We start from the raw sequence: 22,110 nt of genomic DNA on the forward strand, positions 1-22,110 counted from the left end.
TTGTACCCTACCACTGTTGGAAATTTGGTGTGTGAATTCACAGGAAACAACCTTCTTTGAAGCAGTACCAAGGTTACTTGGAACTGGAATCCATTTTCATGAAATCTGTTGGTCCTTTCCCTAGTAATACTTTAGCCCATTAAAATGTTTTGTTTCAGTGAGTTATGGTCTTGATTGAGTTTTATATGCAGTCTCTAATACTATTAAAACATAACATTGTTGTTCTACTTATGTCAACATAAGGTTCCAGTTAGTTTTTAGTTTTTGCTAGCTTTCCACAACTTAGCAACTTCCAGATATGACTAACTCCTATCATTGACCACTATCATGCTGTTAAATGGATAATCTAGGGACAGTAAGAATTGTAATCTACATGTATTACAGTTCAAGGGCAGCATGTTATAGTTATAATGGAAAGTCATGATATTAATATTAATACTTATAATAACAGTGGATAGTTTCTCTTCCTTTATTAGCTGTGGACAATAAAAAAGGACACAGAATTGAAAAAGGTACTTGACCCGAGATTCAATTTTATTTAATTACCAGTTTGCAAAAACAAGCAGCAACCATGGATTAGAAAATGAGAAAATTATAGAAGAATAGGAATCTATTTTCCTATGTTTTCATCATGCTTAGAAAGTATTATGAACTATGCTTCACAGAAAATTGAGTTATTATGCCTTATGGCGATTCCATTCAGACATTTTATACTCAGGAGGGGCACGACGAAACCACTCTGACCAGGATCCATCATAGATGGCCACATCTGGTTTACCACAGAGATATGCTGCCAAGGCAATATGGCAGGCTGTAATCCCCTTGCGACATGTGGCAATCAATGGCTCTGAAAGGTCCACTTTCTTCTCCTGGAACATGCTCTGGATTTCTTCTTGGGGTTTCTCAAATCCTTCCTCAGTCAAGAAGTTGAAGAAAGGCATATTTATGGTGCCTGGAATGTGACCTGGTTCTATCCCTGGAATAAGAGAAAGAATAATCACTCAACCAAGTCATAAAAAGTACCTCCTTTAACTATTCTGGTCAAATTCAGTTCAATTTTATTACAACTCTAAGTGTAGATTCAAACAAAATATTGAATAAAATAAATATTATACCCTTCTATATACACGTATACATGCATAAGGAAAAAAACAATAAATATACTAGAGTCTAAAATAATTAAGAACAGGGTTACTAAAATAAATTCAAATAAAATAGTATTATAAGAAGTTCTAATCCTAAATAATGGTATGGTATATAAGCACATAACTGGAGTACACATGGTAGCACAAAACTGGGATTGTGGTCAAATAATTTGAAATTATCAATTATTTCTAATACAAATAAGTTGAATAAAAAGTAAGAAATAATGTTGGTTATATGGGTGATAGTTAAATGTAAAATGAAACAGCTTTATAAATGTCTGTTTCTAATAAATCACAACTCCAGAATTTACTGCATTTAAATATAGAGCAAGATAATTGCAGATTTTTGGGGAAAAATCACTATCTACCTGACCATTTTATTTATCCCTGGTGTAACAGTACTATTAGAGTATGGAAAGAAGACAAATTGTTTTATTGGAAAAGGAAGACAATTGCTGAAACCAGAACTTTGTTTAATTGGACTTATGGATAGCCAATTAGAGGAGACTCACAAAAGATTGATTTTTTTATATGGTAATTGCAGCGAAATTATTAGACACACAAAGATGGATACTTCTGAAATTCCCACAATGGTGAAACGGCTTGTAAAGATTATTGAATTGGAGGAAATGGAAAAATTGACCTGTTTGATGAGGGGAGATTTGAGCTAAATGATGAACTTGCATAAATTTCTTGTGGAAACATATCTCAATTGATCTCCTGCCATTCCAGATGGACATTTTCATCTCATTAGATTCTGAATTTGTCTCTCTGTGCCTTATAGGAACTGACTCAAGACTCATTATTTTTCTTAGATATCTCAGCATTACAGAGCTAAAAATATCCAACTGAGAATATTTGTTTATTTTAGCTTCTCCTTTTAAAATATTTTATAAATGCTTATATACCATTGCTCTTTGAAGCAAATAAACAAACCGGAATTTAAAGAATAACCTTCTTAATGAATTGCCTCCTTGTTGGATGGATTTTTGTGTAGTTTTGTACTGAGTGACTAGATCTCATTTTTTTCTCTGTTTTGAATTGTGTTTTTATCTTATTCTTTGCTGTATTGTGAGCTGCCCAGATATTTGGAGTTGGGCGGTGCCTAAACAGAATAATAAAAAAAATGCTGATTCCTCTTTAATCCAGCTAGCCAGGGTAAATATCAGAGGATATGGCAGCTGTAGTCAGGGTCCTGATGAAGATGTATTATACTATGTCACCACACGAGTGATGTAGCTAGATCATGGATGTCAAACTTGCTGTGTCACGTGACGTGTCACGACGTATCGCGACTTTTTCGCATTGCCGGAGCTGTGATGGGCGCGGCCTCCGTATGATGCAATCGGCCCACGAGCCGGCACTTTGACACCCCTGAACTAGATAGATCCAAAAGACTAAACCTTAGTGTTTTTTCTTCTTATCATCAGATAACTCACATCAAGTAACGTGTGATTATTATGTTTCTTTGTTTCCCATAAAATCTTAAAATCCCATCAGAGAACTAATCTGAAGAAAGAAGAATTTCAGTTTGGAAATATAGGTAATTCTTAACTTATGACAATTGAGCCCAAAATTTCTGTTGTTAAGCAAGACATTTGTTAAGTGAGTTTTGCCCTGTTTAACAACCTTTCTTGACACAGATGTTAAGTGAATCATTTTAGTTGTTAAGTTAGCAATATGGTTGCTAAGTGAATCTGGCTTCCCCATTGACTTTGCTTGTTAGAAGGTCGTAAAAGATGATCACATGAACCTGGGACACTGCAACTGCCATAAATATGAGTCAGTTGCCAAGCATCTGAATTTTGATCGTACAACCATGGGGACGCTGCAATGGTCGTAAATGTGAAAAATGATCATAAGTCATTTTTTTCAGTGCTGTTGTAACTTCGGATGGTCACTAAATAAACTGTTGTAACTCGAGGACTATCCCTAGTGACAAGTATTTGCATACATACTTTTAGGCAAATCTCTCGATTTTAATGGTCTGAATGCTATGGGAAAGAAAGCATTAATTTCAATTTACAAATATGGCAACTTGCAGCCACCTCTCTGCATTTATTGTAAGAATGGCCATAAGGGAAAATAACAATTTTCCAATAATTTGAGATGCAGGAAATCAAAAAGATTATACAACGGAATAATAAGCTATGGCTCTTTTAAGCTGACTTCTTGGAAAAGCTTCCACAAACAGTTTTAAAACGTCCTTCTGCTATTGTGCTCTTTCTATTGGATCTTCCAGGAATACAACAAACTAATCCACTCAGATAAGTGCTATGCAAAGCTTATTGAATTCTTAGCTATTTCACAAGAACCCTCAAGGGCAATTCCTGCCTAACCACAATATCTTGTTGTACTCCTATCAGGCAGGTGAATAACAATCCTGTCAGAGCTATTTTATAGAATGAGGTGAAATTCCTTTCCGCAAGTTTTAAGGTAATGCAACTCTGAAGGTTCAGTGTCAGCCACTTTTGTGCGTCAGCCACTTGTCTTGCCCTAGAAACCACCGTTGCCAGACTGAGGTTCCCTGGAAAAATCTCAAACTAGAAAGAACATTGCGAAGGATATCATATTTGACATCAGGTTTGCTTCAGCCCAACCATTCTGTAATGATTTTGACTCCATGCCTTAGAGCAGCGGGCTCCAACCTTTTGGGCACCAGGGACCAGTTCCGTGAAGAGAGGTTTTTCTGTGGACCAGAGGGGGTGTGGTTTCATGTGCTGCCTGCATCCCGTGGATGGGCTTTGCCTGTTTGCATGGCCCAGTTTCTGTAATGCTGTGAACCGGTGCCAGTCCACAGACTGGGGGTTGGGGACCCCTTCCTTAGAGGCCATTGCTTTCCAGAGAAATTTGCTGTTTTGGGGATTGGTTTAATTGTGTAATGTTTGCAAAATGATCTTGTGCCTGTATCACAATCTTCTGATATTGGTGTATCCTTCCCAAACTCTGTCTGGACCCTCTTAATGTCTGCATTTAGGGATCCAGCCACCCATTTTTCCTATCTAGTTTTTACTTAACAATAAGTTAAGTATGAGTCCCTTGATCCTAGATCCTGAAACAAGGATAATAGAACAACAATACCGAAATAAGGCATAGGAGCTATTAAGATGTAATACAATCTGCACTCCTCCCCATTTCCTTACAGAAAAATACATTGAAAAAGCAGTCCAATGGATGAAAAAGCAATCAATCTGTGAGATTTTTTATGCTGACAGATCCTGGACTTGCTGGATGTGGTGACCTGAAAAATCATTAACTTGGAGTTGATCAATCAGGGTTTTGCTCCAGAAGGCTGTAATTCTTCTCTGACACATGCACGTGGACATATCTTTCACCAATTGCCATGGCTGTGGCTCTTGCCCTTTGTCCAGGGGCTCAAAGATTTTAGCTCAACATTCTCTTACACATTATTGGGGTAGAGAATGTAATAAAGTGAAAAATGTCTTGGATTTTTTTGCGCAATTGTTGGGAGGATTGATTTTTAGACAAAGACTAGTCAGAGTCCATTTACTCTAAAAAAATATAAAATTTTGGAATGAGCAACAGACATATCAAGTTACTGGAGATCTGTTTTGAACAGGGTCCTGAGTTTCTGGGGCAGGGTGTTTGGAAAACTGGGACACCAACAAGTGTTGATAGCAGACCCTGCCAGTATGGAATCCCAAACAAACAAACAAACATAAATGGATCCTCTGTGTGTGTGCTTGTGTGTGTAGGTATATTTCTTACCACATAAGAAAAAGGAAAAGGCCAGGAAAATAGTAAAAGTTCTCTAATGGAAAAATTCTTAGATCACTCTATTTTTCTACTCAGGAGTAGTATATCTACATGTATCAGTTTTGGAGACCTATGGATTTCTTCTTAGGCACTGTAGTATTAAACTGTTATGAGAGTGTATTTAGAAAGTGTTCCACTTTGTTCAGTGGAGGTTGTTCACAAATAAATAAACTTAAAGTCTGCCAGAGGGATGTAAAGACTAAAATATCATTAGCAGGTAAAGAATATGGGTCTTTACCAATTATCTCAGAGTACATTCCTACCTTCCTTTCCTGGCTCAGGTTCTGTTCCTCGGAATCGTCCTTCAGATCTGGCATCCACTACCTGAAACCGCTTGGATTCCATGTTCTCCACCATGTCTTCATAGGTCTTCAGAAGAGACCTGTTAAGAGTAGCTTTAAAGGCAGATGGCTCTGGTCGGGTGATCTCTGATGTCACTGGGTGACTCTCCTTCAGCCAGTTTTTGAAGCCCCCATTCAGCACTGAAACAGTTCGATGCCCAAAGACTCGGAACATCCACCATGCGCGTGGTGCATAGAAGGTGCCCAGGTTGTCTCCATCATACACAACTACATGTGTATCATTCCCAATGCCCAAGTGGCCAACATAATCAGCAAAGTGTTTCTCACTGGGCAGCATAAGCTCATAAGGCGATGACTTGTCTTTGCATTCTTCAATATCAAAAAAAGAAGCTCCAGGCACGTGCTGTTCTTGGAATTCTTTCTGGGCATTTCTTGTTCCAGGTTCATACCAGGAAGCATCCAGCACCCGCAACTCAGGGCCAATCTTTTTGGCTCGGACAGCTTCTGCCAGCCATTTAGTGGAGACCAAACCTCTGTACAAAGCTTGCTGCACCATGTTAAGGAAAGCTTTCTTGATGGGTGAACTCAAAAGAGAAAAATGGTATGTACAGAAAAGGGAGGTACTCTGTCCAGGCTCCAATGTCCAATCAACTAAGAAAGGGCGGAGAAAAGAAACCCTAGCCAATTCATTTCTATTCAAGTCTGCACTTTGGACTGGCACAGGCATATCCACAATCAGCTGCAAAATCCCTCCCTCCCTCTAGTACTTGATGAAAAACTAAAGTCATTGTTCAGAGAAAACTTCCAGGGCTTTTTGTATTAATTTCCCTCCTGTTCTTGCACAAGAACTAGAGGGCGAGAACATATCAGCCAGCTTTTCAGGATCTGCTGTAAAAAGACAAGAAATGCATTAGTGTTCATAGTCAGTGACGGTGCAAAAGTAAACTGCCTGGGTCGGAAGTGGCGCAAAGGGCAAACCTGAAAGAGGAAACCAGCACTGAGAAACTCAGTAAGGCCAAGAATGTGGGGTCCCAAAGAGCAAAGTGTATAAGAGGAAACACTGTAAAAGAAGCTGGTATACTGACCTCAAACATCCAGATACCGTTTCCTAATATATCCAGCTTTGTAAGTGCAGCAATGTGATTACATAGAAATGGTAAATATGGCAAACCTGCATTACATATACATTTTTCAGCAGTTTGGTTAAGAGGGCCCCAAAGGTTAAAGGTAGAGCTAGCAAGATACTGTTGAGTCCTAAACTTTGCAAGTTCTGAAATAAAAGCTATAATTCCCCTATCCGAACATGCTTATGACAAGGTAGCCGAAGTAGCGGTATTTATTTTTAAAGAAAAATGAGAGACTTGCAATATAAACCCACTTTTGGGAGGTTGTGGGAACACAGCAGCCTGCACTGCTCTGGAGTTTATATGGGTTGAATCACAATTTCCATTGTCCAGAATTGTAACAACACTGTGTTTTGGAGAAGAGATACACTTTGGATAAAGGGTGAGTTGGAAGGTATGTGTGTGTTGCTAAATGATTCACTCAGGGTCGTGAGAGAAGTCCATGACAGAATAAGAATTCTAAAGCAAGTAAGAAGTATGAAAGTAATTAGGGTTAAGTTTATCTCGCTCGTCCAAAGTTGTCTGCAATATCTCTTCTCCAAATTCCTCCTTGTTGTTACTACGGAGAGAGCGAAGGGCTAAAGAGTTTATCGCAACAGGTACAAGTGCATCGTTTGGCTTTTCAAACATCATTGCTGGCGGAGAAGACAAGACAGTCTTTTGGTTTTCTTCCGGAACCCACGTTCTCTAGGAAACTCAGGCACGGCCCCAACTGGAAAGCGTTCGAAGAAACGCGCCTCGCCTCTAAATGATCAGCGGGGAAGTAAAGTGCTTCTCCACGCCTTCTTCTTCTGGACTCCGTAATCTGTTATTCCAGGAAGTGGCTGGAGGGGGGGGGGAAAGCAAATCAAATATTTATTTTCTCTCCAAAAATGAGCGGCTCATGGGGCGAACAGTTAATCAGATGTCATGAGGATTAAAAAAGAGGGTCGTGCGTGATTCCAGTTAGATGAGGGACCGATCTCCATGGGCGAGTTAATGGTTTTCTGCTAATTTTCTCCCCCCCTTTTTTTTGCCCCACTTGGTTCGCCCCGACAAGCTTTCCTTTCACTGGATATCAAAGTAGGACGTGGTCCTTTTCTCCGCCCTGGAGGTAGAATAAGGAAGGGGGAATAAACTGGTGGGCGAGAGCCGGCTTGCGCGGAACGCTTTGTAGATTGAGAAGCCAGCGAGGCATCCGAGGTAAGAGAAGAGGAAGCAGAGAGGTGGAGGTAGATTGGACTTGCTGAAGGTTTAAAAGAAAAAGCATGAGATGAACGTTCGCCCATGTGCTCAGAGGTCACTAACCCCGCTAGTAAGTTGCCTCCTCAAGGGGTGAGGCAAGCGCGGGACGTGGGTTTTCCTCTGGTGGCGGCATTTACCTATGCGATGCTCTTCTCCCTAGACAACCCTGGAAACCTTTGGGTTATAACTCTCAAATCCTTGCTGGCAGGGGTGAGATCGAATACTCTCTCTCTATATATATATAGATTGTCAGAGGAGGATGGGAGCTGTACTGCAACGCCTGTTGGGGTTGCCAGATTGGGCAGGCTCAGAAGAACCGTCTTTCTTGGAGAAGGAAATAAATTGTTTGCTATACACTAGTTGGGTGCTTGGTGCAGTTTTTCTACTGTTCTTCAAATGGGGAATTTGAGACTTTGGTGTTTCTGTGGGTGGAGAACTCTTGGGGGAAGAGAGACGAAATCTTTCCCCCTTTGGGAGACTTTTTTCTGTTCCTGTCAAAGAAACTTGAATTTGAAGTAGCAAAACCCATTGATATGAACAAATCTGCTCTGAACAAAATGGAGCGCCTCTGAATATTTGCACAGCATCTTCCTGCTTAGCTTTAACAGAGAGACTCCAGTTCTATAAAGCTGCAGATGTGATAAAAAGAAAACTGTTTTTCAGACAGACTCTTGTCCAGGGCTGCAAAACGGGAAACCTCTGTTTAGATTATTAATCAAGCAGCAGATATTAAAAATAAACAAATTTCTTTTTAAACTACAAGAACCTATAAAGAAAATGATAGAAGAAGTACACTATCCTTTTTTCTCCTGTGCATGGGATGAGAATTATTTTTATTTCCATATTTCACCTATTAACTCCATATTTCCATATCTGGGTTTAAGGATTGTGTTAAAAAGCAATTAAATGCAACATAATCCTATAAACAGCATTTAATCATGACAAAATAAAAATGACAGTATTTTAAAAAATAATAGATTAAAAAGAAGAGAAGTAACAGATGTGGTGTCGGTACTGAGAAGACCCAACCTACTCAGCTGCTGTTATAGAAGTTATGATTTAAGTGAAGCCCTGCACATTCTCCATGAAGATCTAACTTCAAAGTCTATCTTTGTTTTTGTAAACCTTGGCCACTCTTGCTCTCTTAGTTATTTGCTATTGAATATAGATCTCAGATGTTTTGGACAAGATAATGAAGAGAACTTGGGCATTGCTTTGATGAAAGGATGGAATTTAAATAAAATAAAATAAATCCTACAGCAATCTAAATATCCTTTTTAGAGATGAGTCCAAAAAATGAGAAAACCAGGAAAATGTAGGGGCCCTTTTCACTTTGCATGGATCATATAATTGTTTCGTCTATGTTGAGGTTGACTGCTGAAGATTCCTGGAGCTTTTCCCAAGAGAATGGCGGTTCTACTAGAGTTCATTTTTATTATATGCAGAAATAGGTAGGTTTTTTAGTGAAGAAATTTATGATGGTGATATTTTACCTTCACTAATTAAACTGTGTTGCTATAACAATTCTAATTTTATCCCTGTCTTTTTGCCCAGAATATTGTTTACACAGTACTGTTGATGCTTGGATTATGAATGAGTGCACATTCCTTATATTTTGATGGCATAATGGTATAGAAGCATTTATTGTCTCCCCGGAAGAAAAAGCAAAAAAATGTTGCCACTGCTATACTTTGCCAAGTGACCTTGTTAGCATTGTTTAACCACAGCATTCTTTGAACTGTAATAAATCATATATGTTTATCATTTATTTGACAGATCTGTATTCTACTTTTCTTCCAGGAACTTAAGGTAGTGTACATTGTGTTCCGTCTTCTGAGTTTTTCCCCACAACAACCACTCTGTGAAGTTGGACTGAGCAAGAATGACCAGGCAAAGTCCATACACAGACACACAGAGGATTTTCATAGTTTGGGAAGCATCTCAAGGGAACAAGGGGACTTAGAACCTAAGCATCTATGGTTTTCTATAATAGCCTCCCCAAATGCCTGCTTCAGATTACATCATTTGTGAGATACCACCAATGGGGGTGAGGCGTTTTTCAGCATAGATGGAGATTTGGTAGTAGATTTCGCATCCTCCTGGCAATTTTTTCCCCATCTACCAACAAAGCAATATTGTATTGACTATAGCAAGAACATTACATCTTAACTTAGCCACAGAATTGGCTGAACTTGCTGTTTCGTTCAGGTGTAACTACTAGCTTGTTATAATCCCTGGGTGTTCTTTTCTCTTGTGAGGATGATCCTAATTTGTTGTGTTGTCTTCTCTCACCTCAGTGCCAGCAGAAATCTCAAGTGACATCCAAACCCAAACAGGCTGTGAGTGCCATGTCTCAGCAGCTACTCTACCGGGCATTGGTGACTGCTAAATGGGTGTCAGAAATTATCAAGTCTCCTCAAACTGGATCATCTGTGAAGCTCTTGGATGCCTCTTGGTATCTCCCCAAAATGAAACGTAATCCCCAGAGAGAGTTTGACGATCGCCATATTCCAGGATCTGCTTTCTTCGACATTGATCATTGCAGTGACCGCACATCACCTTATGATCATATGCTTCCTAGTGCAACAGATTTTGCAGAATACGTGGGCAAACTAGGAGTGAGCAGTGATTGTCATGTTGTGGTGTATGACGCAAGTGACCAGGGCTTGTTCTCAGCTCCCCGGGTCTGGTGGATGTTCCGGGCTTTTGGCCATGAAGCGGTTTCCCTTCTAAATGGTGGGCTGAAGAACTGGATGAAAGAGGGGTATCCAATCAGCTCTGGAAAGAGTCATCCTGCTTCTGCTGAATTTCATGCTTCTCTGGATAAATCAATGGTGAAGACCTATGAGCAGGTGAAGGAGAACATTGAGTCATGCCAGTTCCAGGTAGTGGATGCACGGTCTGCTGGAAGGTACACTGGGACGGAACCAGAACCCCGACAAGGTAATGGTTTCTTTACGTTTGTAGGATAGATGTGGTGGAATGTAGTCTGGATTCCTAGGAGGAAGAGCCTACATTACAGAGGAGCAAGAGACAGTGAAGTTTAGATAGTTTGGATAGTTTGAAGAGGTAAAGGAAAAGACTCAAGACAATTCCTCCCTAGAAGTTCTCAGAGTATATCTTTATTGGTGCAAGCAGTTTGCTTTAGTTTGGCAAGATTTCTGTCTGTGTTTGAGGAATAATAATGGAGATTGTTTTGGAGTAATTCAGTGTGTTTTTTTAGGTTTTGGAGCCTGACAGTAGAGTTGTTGGGCTGCTTTAGCTCTGAGATTAAAACCTCTGATTTTGAAACTTTATGTTAAAAAAGGGAAGTTGCAAATTTTCAGCACTTCAAGATAGAACAGATTAGGAAACCAATGACATGTAGGTTAATACTTTTACTGTCAAGCTATAGTAACAGAATGTTGCAAGTCTGATTATGCTCCCCCCCCTTATCTATGTGTGAACCAGGGAGGGGCTTGTCTGAGATATTCACTCATTTCAGTTCTTGCCCTGATTTTGGGGGGGGGGGGCTTTCATCTGACTGTTAACTTGGTAGCGGCTCTTCCTGCTGTCCTTCAAGACCATTTCCTCTGACCTCTACACAAGTCAAGAAACAAGAGGAGATGCCTATATATCAGTAGTTCCTCCTAATAAGGATGTTGTTGAAAGGAGAAGGTGGGGCATTATTTATTTATTTATGCAGTATATCAAATGGCAGTAATTTATATATTACTATATATAATAAAATATGTAAGGAATTAACAGATTAGGCAGAGATGGGCTGTCATTATTCCTAATATACTAATTGCATTTGATTTTCATCTTTGCTGCATCTTTCACTCTTTGTAGAAGAAAGATGAAGTACAAGATGATAGGACTGCCAAAAATTGTCAAAAGCCTTCCCAGATTGGAGAAGGTACAGCATGGTTCCTGGTTTTTAACAACTTTATTAAGTGTCCTTCCGCAATTGGGGAAGATTTGGATCAAATAAAGTTTTTTTTCCCTGTACACTAGAGAACTAGAAACAGTCATTTTCCATGTTCTCCAGCAGATGGGTGATATCAGTTAACTTCACCTTATATTCTGGCTTACTGGGGCAAATGGGCAGGGGGGAATTCATCCTTTACCATTAGTATAAACCAGTATTTTTCAAATGGACAAGTTTCAGATATGTGGACTTCAACTCCCAGAATTTCCCAGCCATCGTGCCTACTTAGAAACTTAGTGCTATGTACAGGATTTCAAGGTTCACTACATACAGAATGTGTATGTGTGTGTGTGTGTATGCACGTTATTTCTAAATTGTGCTGCTCATTTTGCAATTTTGTTCAATGAACTTTAATAGTATTTTGTTTTTTCAAACTTTCTCCAGGAATCGAACCTGGTCACATCCCTGGCTCTGTGAACATTCCTTTCACAGAATTCCTCACTGAGGCAGGCTTGGAAAAAAGCCCAGAAACTATCCAAAGCTTGTTTCAGGAGAAGAAAGTAGACCTCTCCAAACCTCTTGTGGCCACTTGTGGATCAGGAGTCACCGCTTGCCATGTGGCATTAGGAGCATATCTGTGTGGGAAGCCAGATGTGGCCATTTATGATGGGGCTTGGGTGGAATGGTTCATGCGCGCACAGCCCGAAGACATCATTTCAGAGATGATGGGAAAGAGCCTCTGAAGCATAGCCTTCTGCTGAGACAGAAACATTAGAGAAGGGGATGGCTTTCAAAAATTCTATCTCAAGATATTCTGCCTATTGAATGAAGTGTTTTGATAATGAATTGGGGGATTTGCCATTCTTTTGCTTGTCTCCATTGCCATGGGTATAGATACTACCCATTTTTCATAGCAAAGAAAACACTAATTATGGGAAGATCAAATTAAGAGTTCCAGGTAGAACACAAAAACTCTAGAGATTTGCAACCACAAAAAGAACTTTGCTTTTTAAGGGGATTAATTTTGCAGTGTAACTATGGCAAATTGTGTCATTCTTCTGGCTATTTAGTATTAATTGTTTCTCCACTGAATCCTGTAATTTGGTTTCTTTTCATTTTGTATGGAAATGCCATAGTACAAACATTTTTTAAATCAAAAGCATCTTCGTGTCCTTAAAGATTCATTGCTTTATTTTGTGTTCTCAGCCTGAAGTAGGTCAGATTCTGAAAACTTGTGTCCATGACAGTTTGTGTGGTGAACTGCACCTTGAATTCAGCTGGTTCTAGACTATATCAGATAGAAAATGTATGTTAATCTACCTAGTTCCTTTAGCCATTCTTCATAGGATTTAGCCACTAGACTCCTTATCATCTTTGATATTTTCTGTTGTTGGCCATTTTCCCTCTCATCTCACCCCATAAAAGCTTTAAGCCAGCAGGAACCAGTATGTTAAGGAATATGATGACATATCCTGACATACCCCATCACAAATCAAATTTCTTAACTCCTTTCTCTTTTTTCCAAATCTCCACTCTCTAACAAAAGCACCGTCTCACTCTCTGCAATCCAGCAGCTCCATTAGGTCTTAGTCCAGGCATTAGTCTGATCAAATCCTAAACCAACCTACCCAATAACCTCACCACAGAAATATTGATCTATCAATACTAACTGCTAACTCCAAGCTTTTATTCAGATAGGTCACCTGATAGTGAACCAAATGTAAATAAATTGGAGAGATAAACTGTGTGATGTGGCATTTGCTATGAAGGAAAACTGCAAGTGATCACATACACTGTAATGGGCTCTGAGAATTACCTTAATACATACTGGTAGGAGAAAGACTTCACTCTAGACCAGTGATGGCGAACCTTTTAGAGACTGAGTGCCCAAACTGCAACCCAAAGCCTACTTATGCATCATCGAGTGCCGGGTGGGTGTGGCCCATTGGCTGGGCGTGGCTGCGGTGGTAACGGCAGACTGGGTAGGACTAAAAAGTTCAATCAATCAATTTCAACTTTGCAAGATCTTTTTTTCCCTGCAAGAAGTTGAAATTGACTGATTGATTGAACCTTTTTTTTTTTTTTGCACACGGCAGCGGAGGCCTAAAGCAAAAAGGTTTTATAAAACCCAGCTAAAGGCCTAAAACTGGGGTGACGGCACGCGTGCCCACAGAGAGGGCTTTGAGTGCCGCCTCTGGCACCCGTGCCATAGGTTCACCATCACTGCTCTAGACAATCTGAAAGAGAAATATGAGTCCAAAGCTGGAACCAGCACTGGAGAAAGCGTATCAGAATTGACACCTCCCACCCCCAAGTCTCTGGAACTAAAGGCAGGAGAGGGGGACTTTCAGACTTGCAAGATTCTATTACTTTAACTTTACAATAGGGGTAATTGGTTTTGGTTGTCTGGTCTGCACTTGAAAAGCTGACATATTCTTAGTTAAGCTCCATGTTTTTCAAAGAAGAAATTAAAGCAGTGGTTTACAGTACAAATCCAGGGAATTGATTTTTTTTAAAGAAAGCTATTACATGTGTAGGACATCCCTGGACTGCAGAATTTACTATTTTCCACTTTACTCAAATAGGGCTTAGGAAATTATGACATTCTTGTTTTAGAAATGACCAAATACAGATATCTCTAGAAAGAAAAGAGATACCGAATCTTACAGCATTCTTGGCAAAACAGAATAGTGATGTAATTATGCTATAAATAAGATTTAGCTCTGGATAAGTTTGTCCAGTGGACTATCAAAGATTATTAAAGAATCAATCCACCAATTCCCTAAGTGGCACTCAAGGAGCCTTAAGATTAATTTAAACATTTGGAATATCCTCCAATTCCCAGATCTAGTGAGAATTCACTCACCTTGTAGGATGGTTCAGTGAAAATGTAAAATCGTATAAGTTCTCAGCCATTAAAATGTGTTTAAAAAGCATTTTCAACCTTGGCAACTTTAAGATGGGTGGCCTTCATTTAAGCATGCTGCCTGGGAAAATCTGGGAGTTGAAATCCACTCTGTCTTAAAAGTTGCTAAAAGTCGAGAAACCCTGCTTTAAATTGTTTTTCACTTCCAGCTAAAAAAAGATTGTTGGGTTGTCATCACAAGGAAATTCAGCAAAGAACGCTCCCTGAAGTACCACAACTTAAATACATAGGCAAAACAACCCGCAGCCTTGATTTTTGTGTCCCGCTTAAGTCTGAAATGCGCGCTAGCCTTGAAACAAACTACAAGCCCCAGAATCCTCCAGTGCTCAACACCTGCAAGCCGCGTCCCGCCTATTTGTAGAAAGTAGGAGGGACGCGCCGAGAGAAAGAGATGAGAATGGAACGAGGGGAGGACGCGCCGGCTGCACAGAAGGCTACTTCGTACGCGTGGGATTGCTCGCAACAGCCGCTTCCCCCCAGCAGCCGAGGCAAATGGGTTCGGCTGAATGTCGGGGGCACCGTTTTCTTAACCACCAAGCAGACCTTATGCCGCGAGCAGAAATCCTTCCTCTGCCGCCTGTGCCAGGGAGAAGAGCTGCAGTCAGATCGGGTAAGCGCCCGCGCTTCACCGACCCCTCGAAAGGAGCACTGTTGTTTTGCGAACACGGGAGCATTTTCACTTCGCTTAAATCGCAGGGGCGTGGAGAGCGCCAGCAATGAGGGGGGTTCCCTTTGTTTCGAAAGATCAGAGCCCACTTAGAAATAATCTTGCTAAGGGGTCGAGCTTTCCCCACGATTCACGCACTTTTCGGGTCTTGCCCATAAGCAGGAGTCTTTTTTTTTTTTTTTTTTTTTTCAAAGTCCCATTCACATGTTTGCTTCGTGAACGCAAAGTTGGTCAGGAAGCTCGATTCTCTTTCTCTCCCTTCCCCCCCCCCCGCCCCCGCTCTTTCCTCAGGGGTTTTTGGAGCTTTATATAGGAACGAAAGTTCCCCCCGGTACGCTTCAACTACACAGTGTTTAAAAAGGCAAGTCCGATAGAAGCATCTGTTTTCTGGAGGGGCGTCTGCCTGAGCAGCGAAAACTGTTAAGCAAGGAAACGGTTTTTAAATGCCGACAGGCCAATCGCTCTGCTTTGTTGAAAAATGCGGACGCGGAGAAACTCCAGCTTCTGCTTTTGCACGCGAGTGAGCTGATTAAATTGCTCGACGGAGATAATGTTGTTTATTGCCTCTTATCTCAGAAGCACGCCGATTCCCGCTAAAAGCACCCGACGAAGAATTACGAAAACTCCACTTGTCCACCCAAGGGGCTGGTTCGCCTCAAAGAAATCTTGCCTAGAACTCAAAATAATAACAAATTTAGGGGCATTTCTTCCTCACCGTAACGCCCCTTGTAATCAGTGTGGGTCCTTTGTCAGTGATTCCAAGAGTTTATATCTTGACACTCGATGCAGCTTTTCTAAGGCTAATGTAGTCGTGGGCAGCCGTTCAAAAACTTCATCCGCAGGATGTTTTTTGTTTTTTTTGTTTTGTTTTAAGTGGAGTAAAGCATACAGCTTAGTCAGAGCAAGGGCGGTTGACTTCAGCATTATTCTCCAAGGATACGCATAAAGAATACAGCCTTGAAATAAATGTTATGATAGGATCAAAAAGTTGCTGACTTTGGAGAACATGTTAGGCTAAAAAGTGTTTTGTAGTTGGATGGCTGTATTTACACACAACTAGGTTAGGCTAAGATGTGCTTTAGCATATTGAAGGAATCCGGCCATTGTGATATCTTGTGAACCAGATTATCAACTAAAGCCATAATAAGGATAGTTCATATAGATGCAGCATGTTATGAGAACTCAGCAGATACCTTTTATTAACCCTGATTTACACTTCCAACTCATTGGTTGAATCAAGTAGTGTATGATAACTGAACAGAATTTATATAAAATTTAGTTTGTTGGGTGAACTTAGCCAATTTTATTAATTCATATCACATTTTAATCTGTTTTGTGAATATTGTATAGTCTTCATGACGGCATTATTTCAAATTGGCCAATATTATTTGGAGGAAGTACACAGTTGTGCCTGCGCATGCATGTACAAACACCCTGCCAAATCCCTCTCTTCCTATTTTTCTTGGCAGTTTTGCTTTTCTTCCCTCTGATCCTGCAGATACATGCAATTGATTCTGACTTTCTTTGTTTTGCAAACTTAGCCATTGTGTTATGTAAATAATAGTTATGGCATAACACAAGGCATGAATGAAATTCAGTATATTGATATAATGCATTTATCATTTAACTAAGAAATATTTAAACATGTCACAGTTTAAATATATTTATTAACTGTTTGCCCTGAATCTCCTGCTATTCAACTACTTTTAATGACTTAGGGTTCCCATAAATATGACAGAGACAAAAACGTCTTTTGCTGAGTGTGCATAGTTTTATACAGACTTCCTTTTTTTGTCCATTATTCCCATCAAAACAAAAAAAACAAAAAAAACCGCCTCCGAAAGATGCTTTCTCTTTGGAGAGTTGTTCCAGATTGATTTTTTTTTAAAAGCAGTTTTGAGATACAACAATTTTTGAGACATAGCAGTCATAGATGAACAGTGTATCTGTGTAACAAATTTAATATTGGCATTACAATTTGTTTTATTTTTTTCCTAATAGATACTATGCTGGGATGTGTCTCTTGTGGGTTAAGGCACCAGGCTAGAAATCAGGAGACCGAGACCGAGTTTTCCCGGCCTTAGGCATGAAAGAAATCTGGCTGGGTGGCCTTGGGCCAGTCACTCTCTCTCAGCCCAACTAATCTCACCAGGTGGTGGTTGGGGAGAAAATAGAAGCAGGAAGGAGAATTGTAGGTGTTCTTCACCTTGAGTTATTTATGAAAAATGATAAAGGCAAGATATAAATAATAAATACCTTCACATGTAGTATTATCAAGGTCTGTTTCTGATCAGTCATTGACTGATGGTATGTGTGAATCTCTATTTCTCTCTGTGTGTGTATAAAATGTTTCAAAAAGTTTTGCCCTATTTTGAATCATTTTATATATAAACTTGTTAACTCCCTTCAACCTTTTTGGGAAGAATCCTTGAACTCGTTTTCTTCTCTTAGTAATGAGGGGTCAGCAAAACTGGTTACCGTACTGCTGATTTCTAAATGATTCTCAATGGTTTAACTTCAAAGCTCACATAAGAAGCACGTGTCCCAACTGGTATTTATATCCCTTTATTGTGAAAGCTAGCCGCTAATTCTTTCTGTCTACTCTGTTTTTAAGCAGTTAATGATCCATAATAATGTTTAATTTGTTATCTCTGAAAACTAAATTTATTCAGAGGTTTGGGTAAGGAATTATATTCAAAAATCTTTGGAAAATCTAAGTAAACAAAGAACTCAGAAAAGTTAGTTAAACATGGCTTGTTTTCTTCTTTGCTTTTGGTTTAGGATGAGACAGGCGCATATCTCATAGATCGAGACCCAACTTATTTTGGACCTATTCTTAATTTTCTCCGGCATGGAAAACTGGTACTGGATAAAGATATGGCTGAGGAAGGTAAGTCTATAGATCTTATGTTCCAGAACCCAGCTATATAAATGCCAGTACAGGTAATCCTTGATTTAGAAGCATCCATTTGCTGACCATTCAAAGTTACAACAGCACCGAAAAAAGTGAATTATGACTGTTTTCCACCTTTACGACCATTGCAGCATCCCCAAGGGTACGTGATAAAAATTTGGGTGCTTGGCAACTGGCATATACTTATGACCATTGCCTTATCTTGGGGTCACGTGATCATCATTGGTTATCTTCCCAGCCGGCTTCTGACAAGCAAAGTCAATGGGAGAAGCCAGAATCACTTAACAACCACATGATCCACTTAACAGCTGCAGTGATTTGCTTAATTATGGCAAAAAAAGTCATAAAGTGGGGCAAAACTCAACAACTGTCTCACTTAGCAATGAAATTTTGGGTTCAATTATGGTTGTAAGTTGAGGACTAGCTGAATTGTTTATGGTGGGCAAGTTGATCACATGACCCCAAGACACTGCAACTGTCACAAACATGCCAGTTGCCAAGCATTTGAATTTTGATCACAGGACCATGTAGATCAGTGGTGGCGAACCTATGGCACGCGTGCCAGAGATGGCACTCGGAGCCCTCTCTGTGGGCACACGTGCCGTTGCCCCAGCCTCGCCTCCCCCACGACCCCCTCCTCACCAGCAGCCCACCTGGAAGAGAGTTGCCCCCAAACGTGGCCCACACGGAGCAGGGCAGCCAAAGACATGGCAGCCAGGCAGTGTAGACAAGACTCTGCCCTCATACCCCATCCTGCACAGTTGATGCTGCGGCTTGCGGGCAGAGGGCGTGGCCGCCATGGCACTGCTGGGCTGCCTGGGCAATCTGCGGTGGGCCCTGGAGGCGGTGAGTGGCCCTGCGGGCAGGTGGGGTGGGGGACCGGGTGGGGGTGGGGCAGGTGTGGAGCAGGGGCGGGGCCAGTTTTTAGGCACTCGGACTCTAAAAGGTTCGCCATCACTGATGTAGATGTTGCAAAAGTCATAAGTGTGAAAAATTGTCATAAACTGTCATAAGTCATTTTTTTCAGTGCTGTTGTAATTTCAAACAATCACTAAAGGAACGGTTGTAAATTGAGGACTACTTGTACTACATTTTCCTTAAAAAAGTTAAATCAGTAGAACATACAAGCATGCTACCTTAAATGTACAGCTATCATCTGGGTTTGACACTCTTTTGCTGCTAAGAACCAGTTTGATGTAGGGATTAAGGCACCAGGCTAGAAATCAGGAGACTGTGAGTTTAGGCATGAAGCAGTTGACTGACCTTGGCTAGCTGTTTACTTTCAGACTGAGGAAGAGGGAAGTAGCATGTCACTTCTGAAAAATGCTGCAGGGGGTAGTTGCTAGGAGACAATACTGACTCGAAGGCACATTTTTGCCTCCCATCACTGCTGTGCCATGCCAACCAGCTGACTAGCTGCCTTCTTACCTTTAGCCTCATCTTCTTGTTGCTTGCACCCAAGGTGGATGCCCTGCCCTTCCCCCCCTTTGCTACACTACTGGACGTTAAGCTAGCAGCTGAACTGGGGAGAGGAAAGGAGAGGCAGGCCAGGCTAGTTTCTTACAAAATAAATGGGTGGAATAATAGTTGCATACTTAATCTGGGCCAGAGATTGACGTCTTTTTATAATGACATTAGCAATTGCTACTACCCCATTTGGGGATGCCCACATGGATATTGTCCTCACCCACCACAACCATGCTGAGTGGGGTTGGGACTCTAAACTTGAAAATAATATTAAAGAGCAGTTGTATTTATTTACTACCATACTGTGTTCCTTGCTTTGCTTTGGCTCTACTGTCTATTTTTAATTGCCTGCATTCCCTTAGTACACTTCTGCGTTGGAAAAATAAGAAACGAGCCAAATAGTGCATCACAAGGGTGATGGTTTGTACCCTTGTAAATACACTGATGCTTGGTATTCTAAATATTTAGTTTTCGACTACGTAAGAAGCAGTATTTTTCCTTCCAAAAAGTTACCGTTCTGTTGAATGCTATTTATTACTCTGTATTCAAAAATCCTAACAATTAGCTGCCAATGACATATTTTGGTGGCACTCTTGCTTTGGATAACAATCAGTTAAATAAACACTAGACCAAGCCATCCAAATAGATACAAGCTATAATTTCCAGTGGTCAAGGAAGAGTATAAATGCCTAAGTAGCAGTAAGAGATAGAAGACAGTGGGAAGGAAGTACTGTAGGAAGTCTGCTGTTGAAAGCTCCATCTTAGGTTGTTTTTATGTTTTTATTTTGCTTTTCGTATTTCATTCTCTTGTGTCTTTTCTAATTTTTAGCATCAGCTTGAAGAATGTAAAATAATTATATGCTTATAATGTTTTTTTCCAATTTTTTAAAAAAGAAGCTGATGAACTAATTCATAGCATTATGCCATTTCAGTTTCTCTGTTCTGACAGTTTCCTTTCCTTGTGGGAGTAGTTGGCAATGGTGAGAGCACTTGTCTGAATTATTCAAAGCACAATTTTCTTATAGCACAAAAAAAGAATAAGAATAGGGAGAAGAACTTACTGAGTTCAGATAACAGTACATGAGATTAAAGATGCAGTGTGTGTTATAAGAATTCAGTTACATGTTATGGGAACTCATGTCTGGTTTATTTGGGGACATGTTATGTGCAAACAAAAATCATGTCTCAGTAATCTAAGTTTAGAATTTAGCATGTTACAAGAAGCCAACTGATCAGTCTTGAATAATCTGAAATTACAATATTTTATTCTGTTTCTATTTTGGTTCTGGTTTTGGATACTACTCTAGTTTACATGGGAGGGGAAGGAAAAGAAAGGAACAACAACATCATTGTAATGATGGCAGTAATTCTCTGTGGCGATTGAAAAAGAAACTGCTTCCTCATTTCCCTCCCCACAACTTTCAGACTCAGAATGGCTGTATTTTTTGCTTTGTTTATTAATATATTCACCTAGTTTGCTGAGGAAAGAAAGAGAGGACCAGGTATCAGGTCCAAATAGATTACTCTGGCGAATAACAAAATGCTAGTTCCTAAGTGTAACTCTGGTTCCTCAGTGGGTTCATTAAGTGCCTAGATTCCCCCATGCCTGCTGCTGAAATGCATCACGTGTGTCTCTCTAGGGAAAGAGACGTGGGGATGCAAATGATGACAGATGAACAAAATGGAAGACAACATTTTATTTGCTTATGTAGCAGTAATTTCATGCCAGGTTCCCTTAGGCTAGTATTTCTCAACCTCAGAAACTTTAAAATATACTTCCAGAATTCTCCAGCCATCAGTTGCAACCTGGTCTCTGATATTTTGGGCTAGAAATCCCTAATTCCTTAATATTGCTCCTCTGTCTGACTGATAATTCTGGTTAGTGGATATTGATATCCACTGTGATAAAAATAACAAGAGCAGAATAGATCCAATGTCTTAAATTGGCCATCATTGGATTAGAGCTAGATAGTGGATATGTCTGAAGATTAAATTTTAAATATTTTTTCATGAATCAAATAACCATATGCTTGGTGATATAATCTGGTTAGTTAGTTAAGGCTAACTAGAGCATGTGGGTTGAATCCAAGCAGTGATTCATCCTTGAAAGAGGGTGGTCCAACCCATGCTTAAGAAGACATCCCCCCCCCTCAAGAAGTCATGCTGGATCTGACTTTGTTAGATAATTTCTGGACTGCTTCCTTTTTAGGGAAAGTTGCTGAGAAAGTAGTCAGATTGCAGTTTCAAAGGTCTCTAGGTGGATCTCTGGATCTCTCCCAGTAAGATTTCAAACCTGGATACAGTGTAGAGATGGTATCAATTTCATTTTTTGATGTGTGGCAGGACTAGTATAGAGGTGGTATTTCTACTGGTTTCCTTGGTAGTATTGATACCATTGATTATTATATCCTTTTGGACTGACTTAAGTGTTGGAAGTTCTGGAGTTGTAGTCAATCTTTTGATACTGTGGACCATGGTATCATGCTGCGGCGTCTCGGTGAGTTAGGAGTGGGAGGCACTGTTATGCAGTGGTTCTCCTCCTTCCTCGCCGACCGTACGCAGTCGGTATTGGCAGGGGGACAGAGGTCGACTCCTAGGCCCCTAACTTGTGGGGTGCCTCAGGGGTCGGTCCTCTCGCCCCTATTGTTCAATAT

General features: G+C 40.3%; 3 protein-coding genes across 6 annotated transcripts in view; 2 read left to right on the top strand and 1 right to left on the bottom strand.

The window, feature by feature from the left end:
• Positions 1 to 511: 511 nt before the first annotated feature.
• Positions 512 to 5,810, bottom strand: TST (thiosulfate sulfurtransferase). Its single transcript, XM_015831995.1, has 2 exons — positions 5,186 to 5,810; positions 512 to 976 (listed from the first exon to the last, which is right to left on the bottom strand). The coding sequence occupies exons 1-2, from the start codon at positions 5,778 to 5,780 to the stop codon at positions 678 to 680; spliced, it is 894 nt and encodes a 297-aa protein (XP_015687481.1). The 5' UTR covers positions 5,781 to 5,810; the 3' UTR covers positions 512 to 677.
• Positions 5,811 to 7,425: 1,615 nt separating this feature from the next.
• On the top strand, positions 7,426 to 12,900 carry MPST (mercaptopyruvate sulfurtransferase). Of its 4 annotated transcripts, XM_015831924.1 has the most exons (4): positions 7,512 to 7,530; positions 9,349 to 9,381; positions 9,870 to 10,515; positions 11,927 to 12,899. In XM_015831924.1, the coding sequence occupies exons 3-4, from the start codon at positions 9,921 to 9,923 to the stop codon at positions 12,223 to 12,225; spliced, it is 894 nt and encodes a 297-aa protein (XP_015687410.1). In that variant the 5' UTR covers positions 7,512 to 7,530; positions 9,349 to 9,381; positions 9,870 to 9,920; the 3' UTR covers positions 12,226 to 12,899. The 4 variants fall into 4 exon arrangements, with proteins under 4 accessions (XP_015687394.1, XP_015687410.1, XP_015687386.1 ...); XM_015831908.1 differs by lacking the exon at positions 9,349 to 9,381 and having other exon boundaries at positions 7,426 to 7,530; XM_015831900.2 differs by lacking the exon at positions 9,349 to 9,381 and having other exon boundaries at positions 7,519 to 7,642; positions 11,927 to 12,900.
• Positions 12,901 to 14,799: 1,899 nt separating this feature from the next.
• Positions 14,800 to 22,110, top strand: part of KCTD17 (potassium channel tetramerization domain containing 17) — a 32,733-nt gene continuing 25,422 nt past the window's right edge. The window contains exons 1-2 of the mRNA XM_015831934.1: positions 14,800 to 15,018; positions 17,857 to 17,965. Of these exons, the coding sequence (XP_015687420.1) occupies positions 14,800 to 15,018; positions 17,857 to 17,965 (328 nt within the window). The remainder of the gene's footprint in view (positions 15,019 to 17,856; positions 17,966 to 22,110) is intronic.

Source organism: Protobothrops mucrosquamatus, unplaced genomic scaffold (genome assembly GCF_001527695.2).
Source record: "Protobothrops mucrosquamatus isolate PMUCROS unplaced genomic scaffold, P.Mucros_1.0 scaffold_22, whole genome shotgun sequence".
Taxonomy (NCBI): domain Eukaryota; kingdom Metazoa; phylum Chordata; class Lepidosauria; order Squamata; family Viperidae; genus Protobothrops; species Protobothrops mucrosquamatus.

Coding starts and splice junctions, on each gene's coding strand:
- MPST (XM_015831900.2), top strand. CDS start 7,601: ATGAACGTTCGCCCATGTGCTCAGAGGTCACTAACCCCGCTA. Junction 7,643..9,869: donor AGAGGTCACTAACCCCGCTA/GTAAGTTGCCTC, acceptor CTCTCACCTCAG/TGCCAGCAGAAATCTCAAGT. Junction 10,516..11,926: donor GGAACCAGAACCCCGACAAG/GTAATGGTTTCT, acceptor AACTTTCTCCAG/GAATCGAACCTGGTCACATC.
- TST (XM_015831995.1), bottom strand. CDS start 5,780: ATGGTGCAGCAAGCTTTGTACAGAGGTTTGGTCTCCACTAAATGGCTG. Junction 977..5,185: donor ACCTGAGCCAGGAAAGGAAG/GTAGGAATGTAC, acceptor CTCTTATTCCAG/GGATAGAACCAGGTCACATT.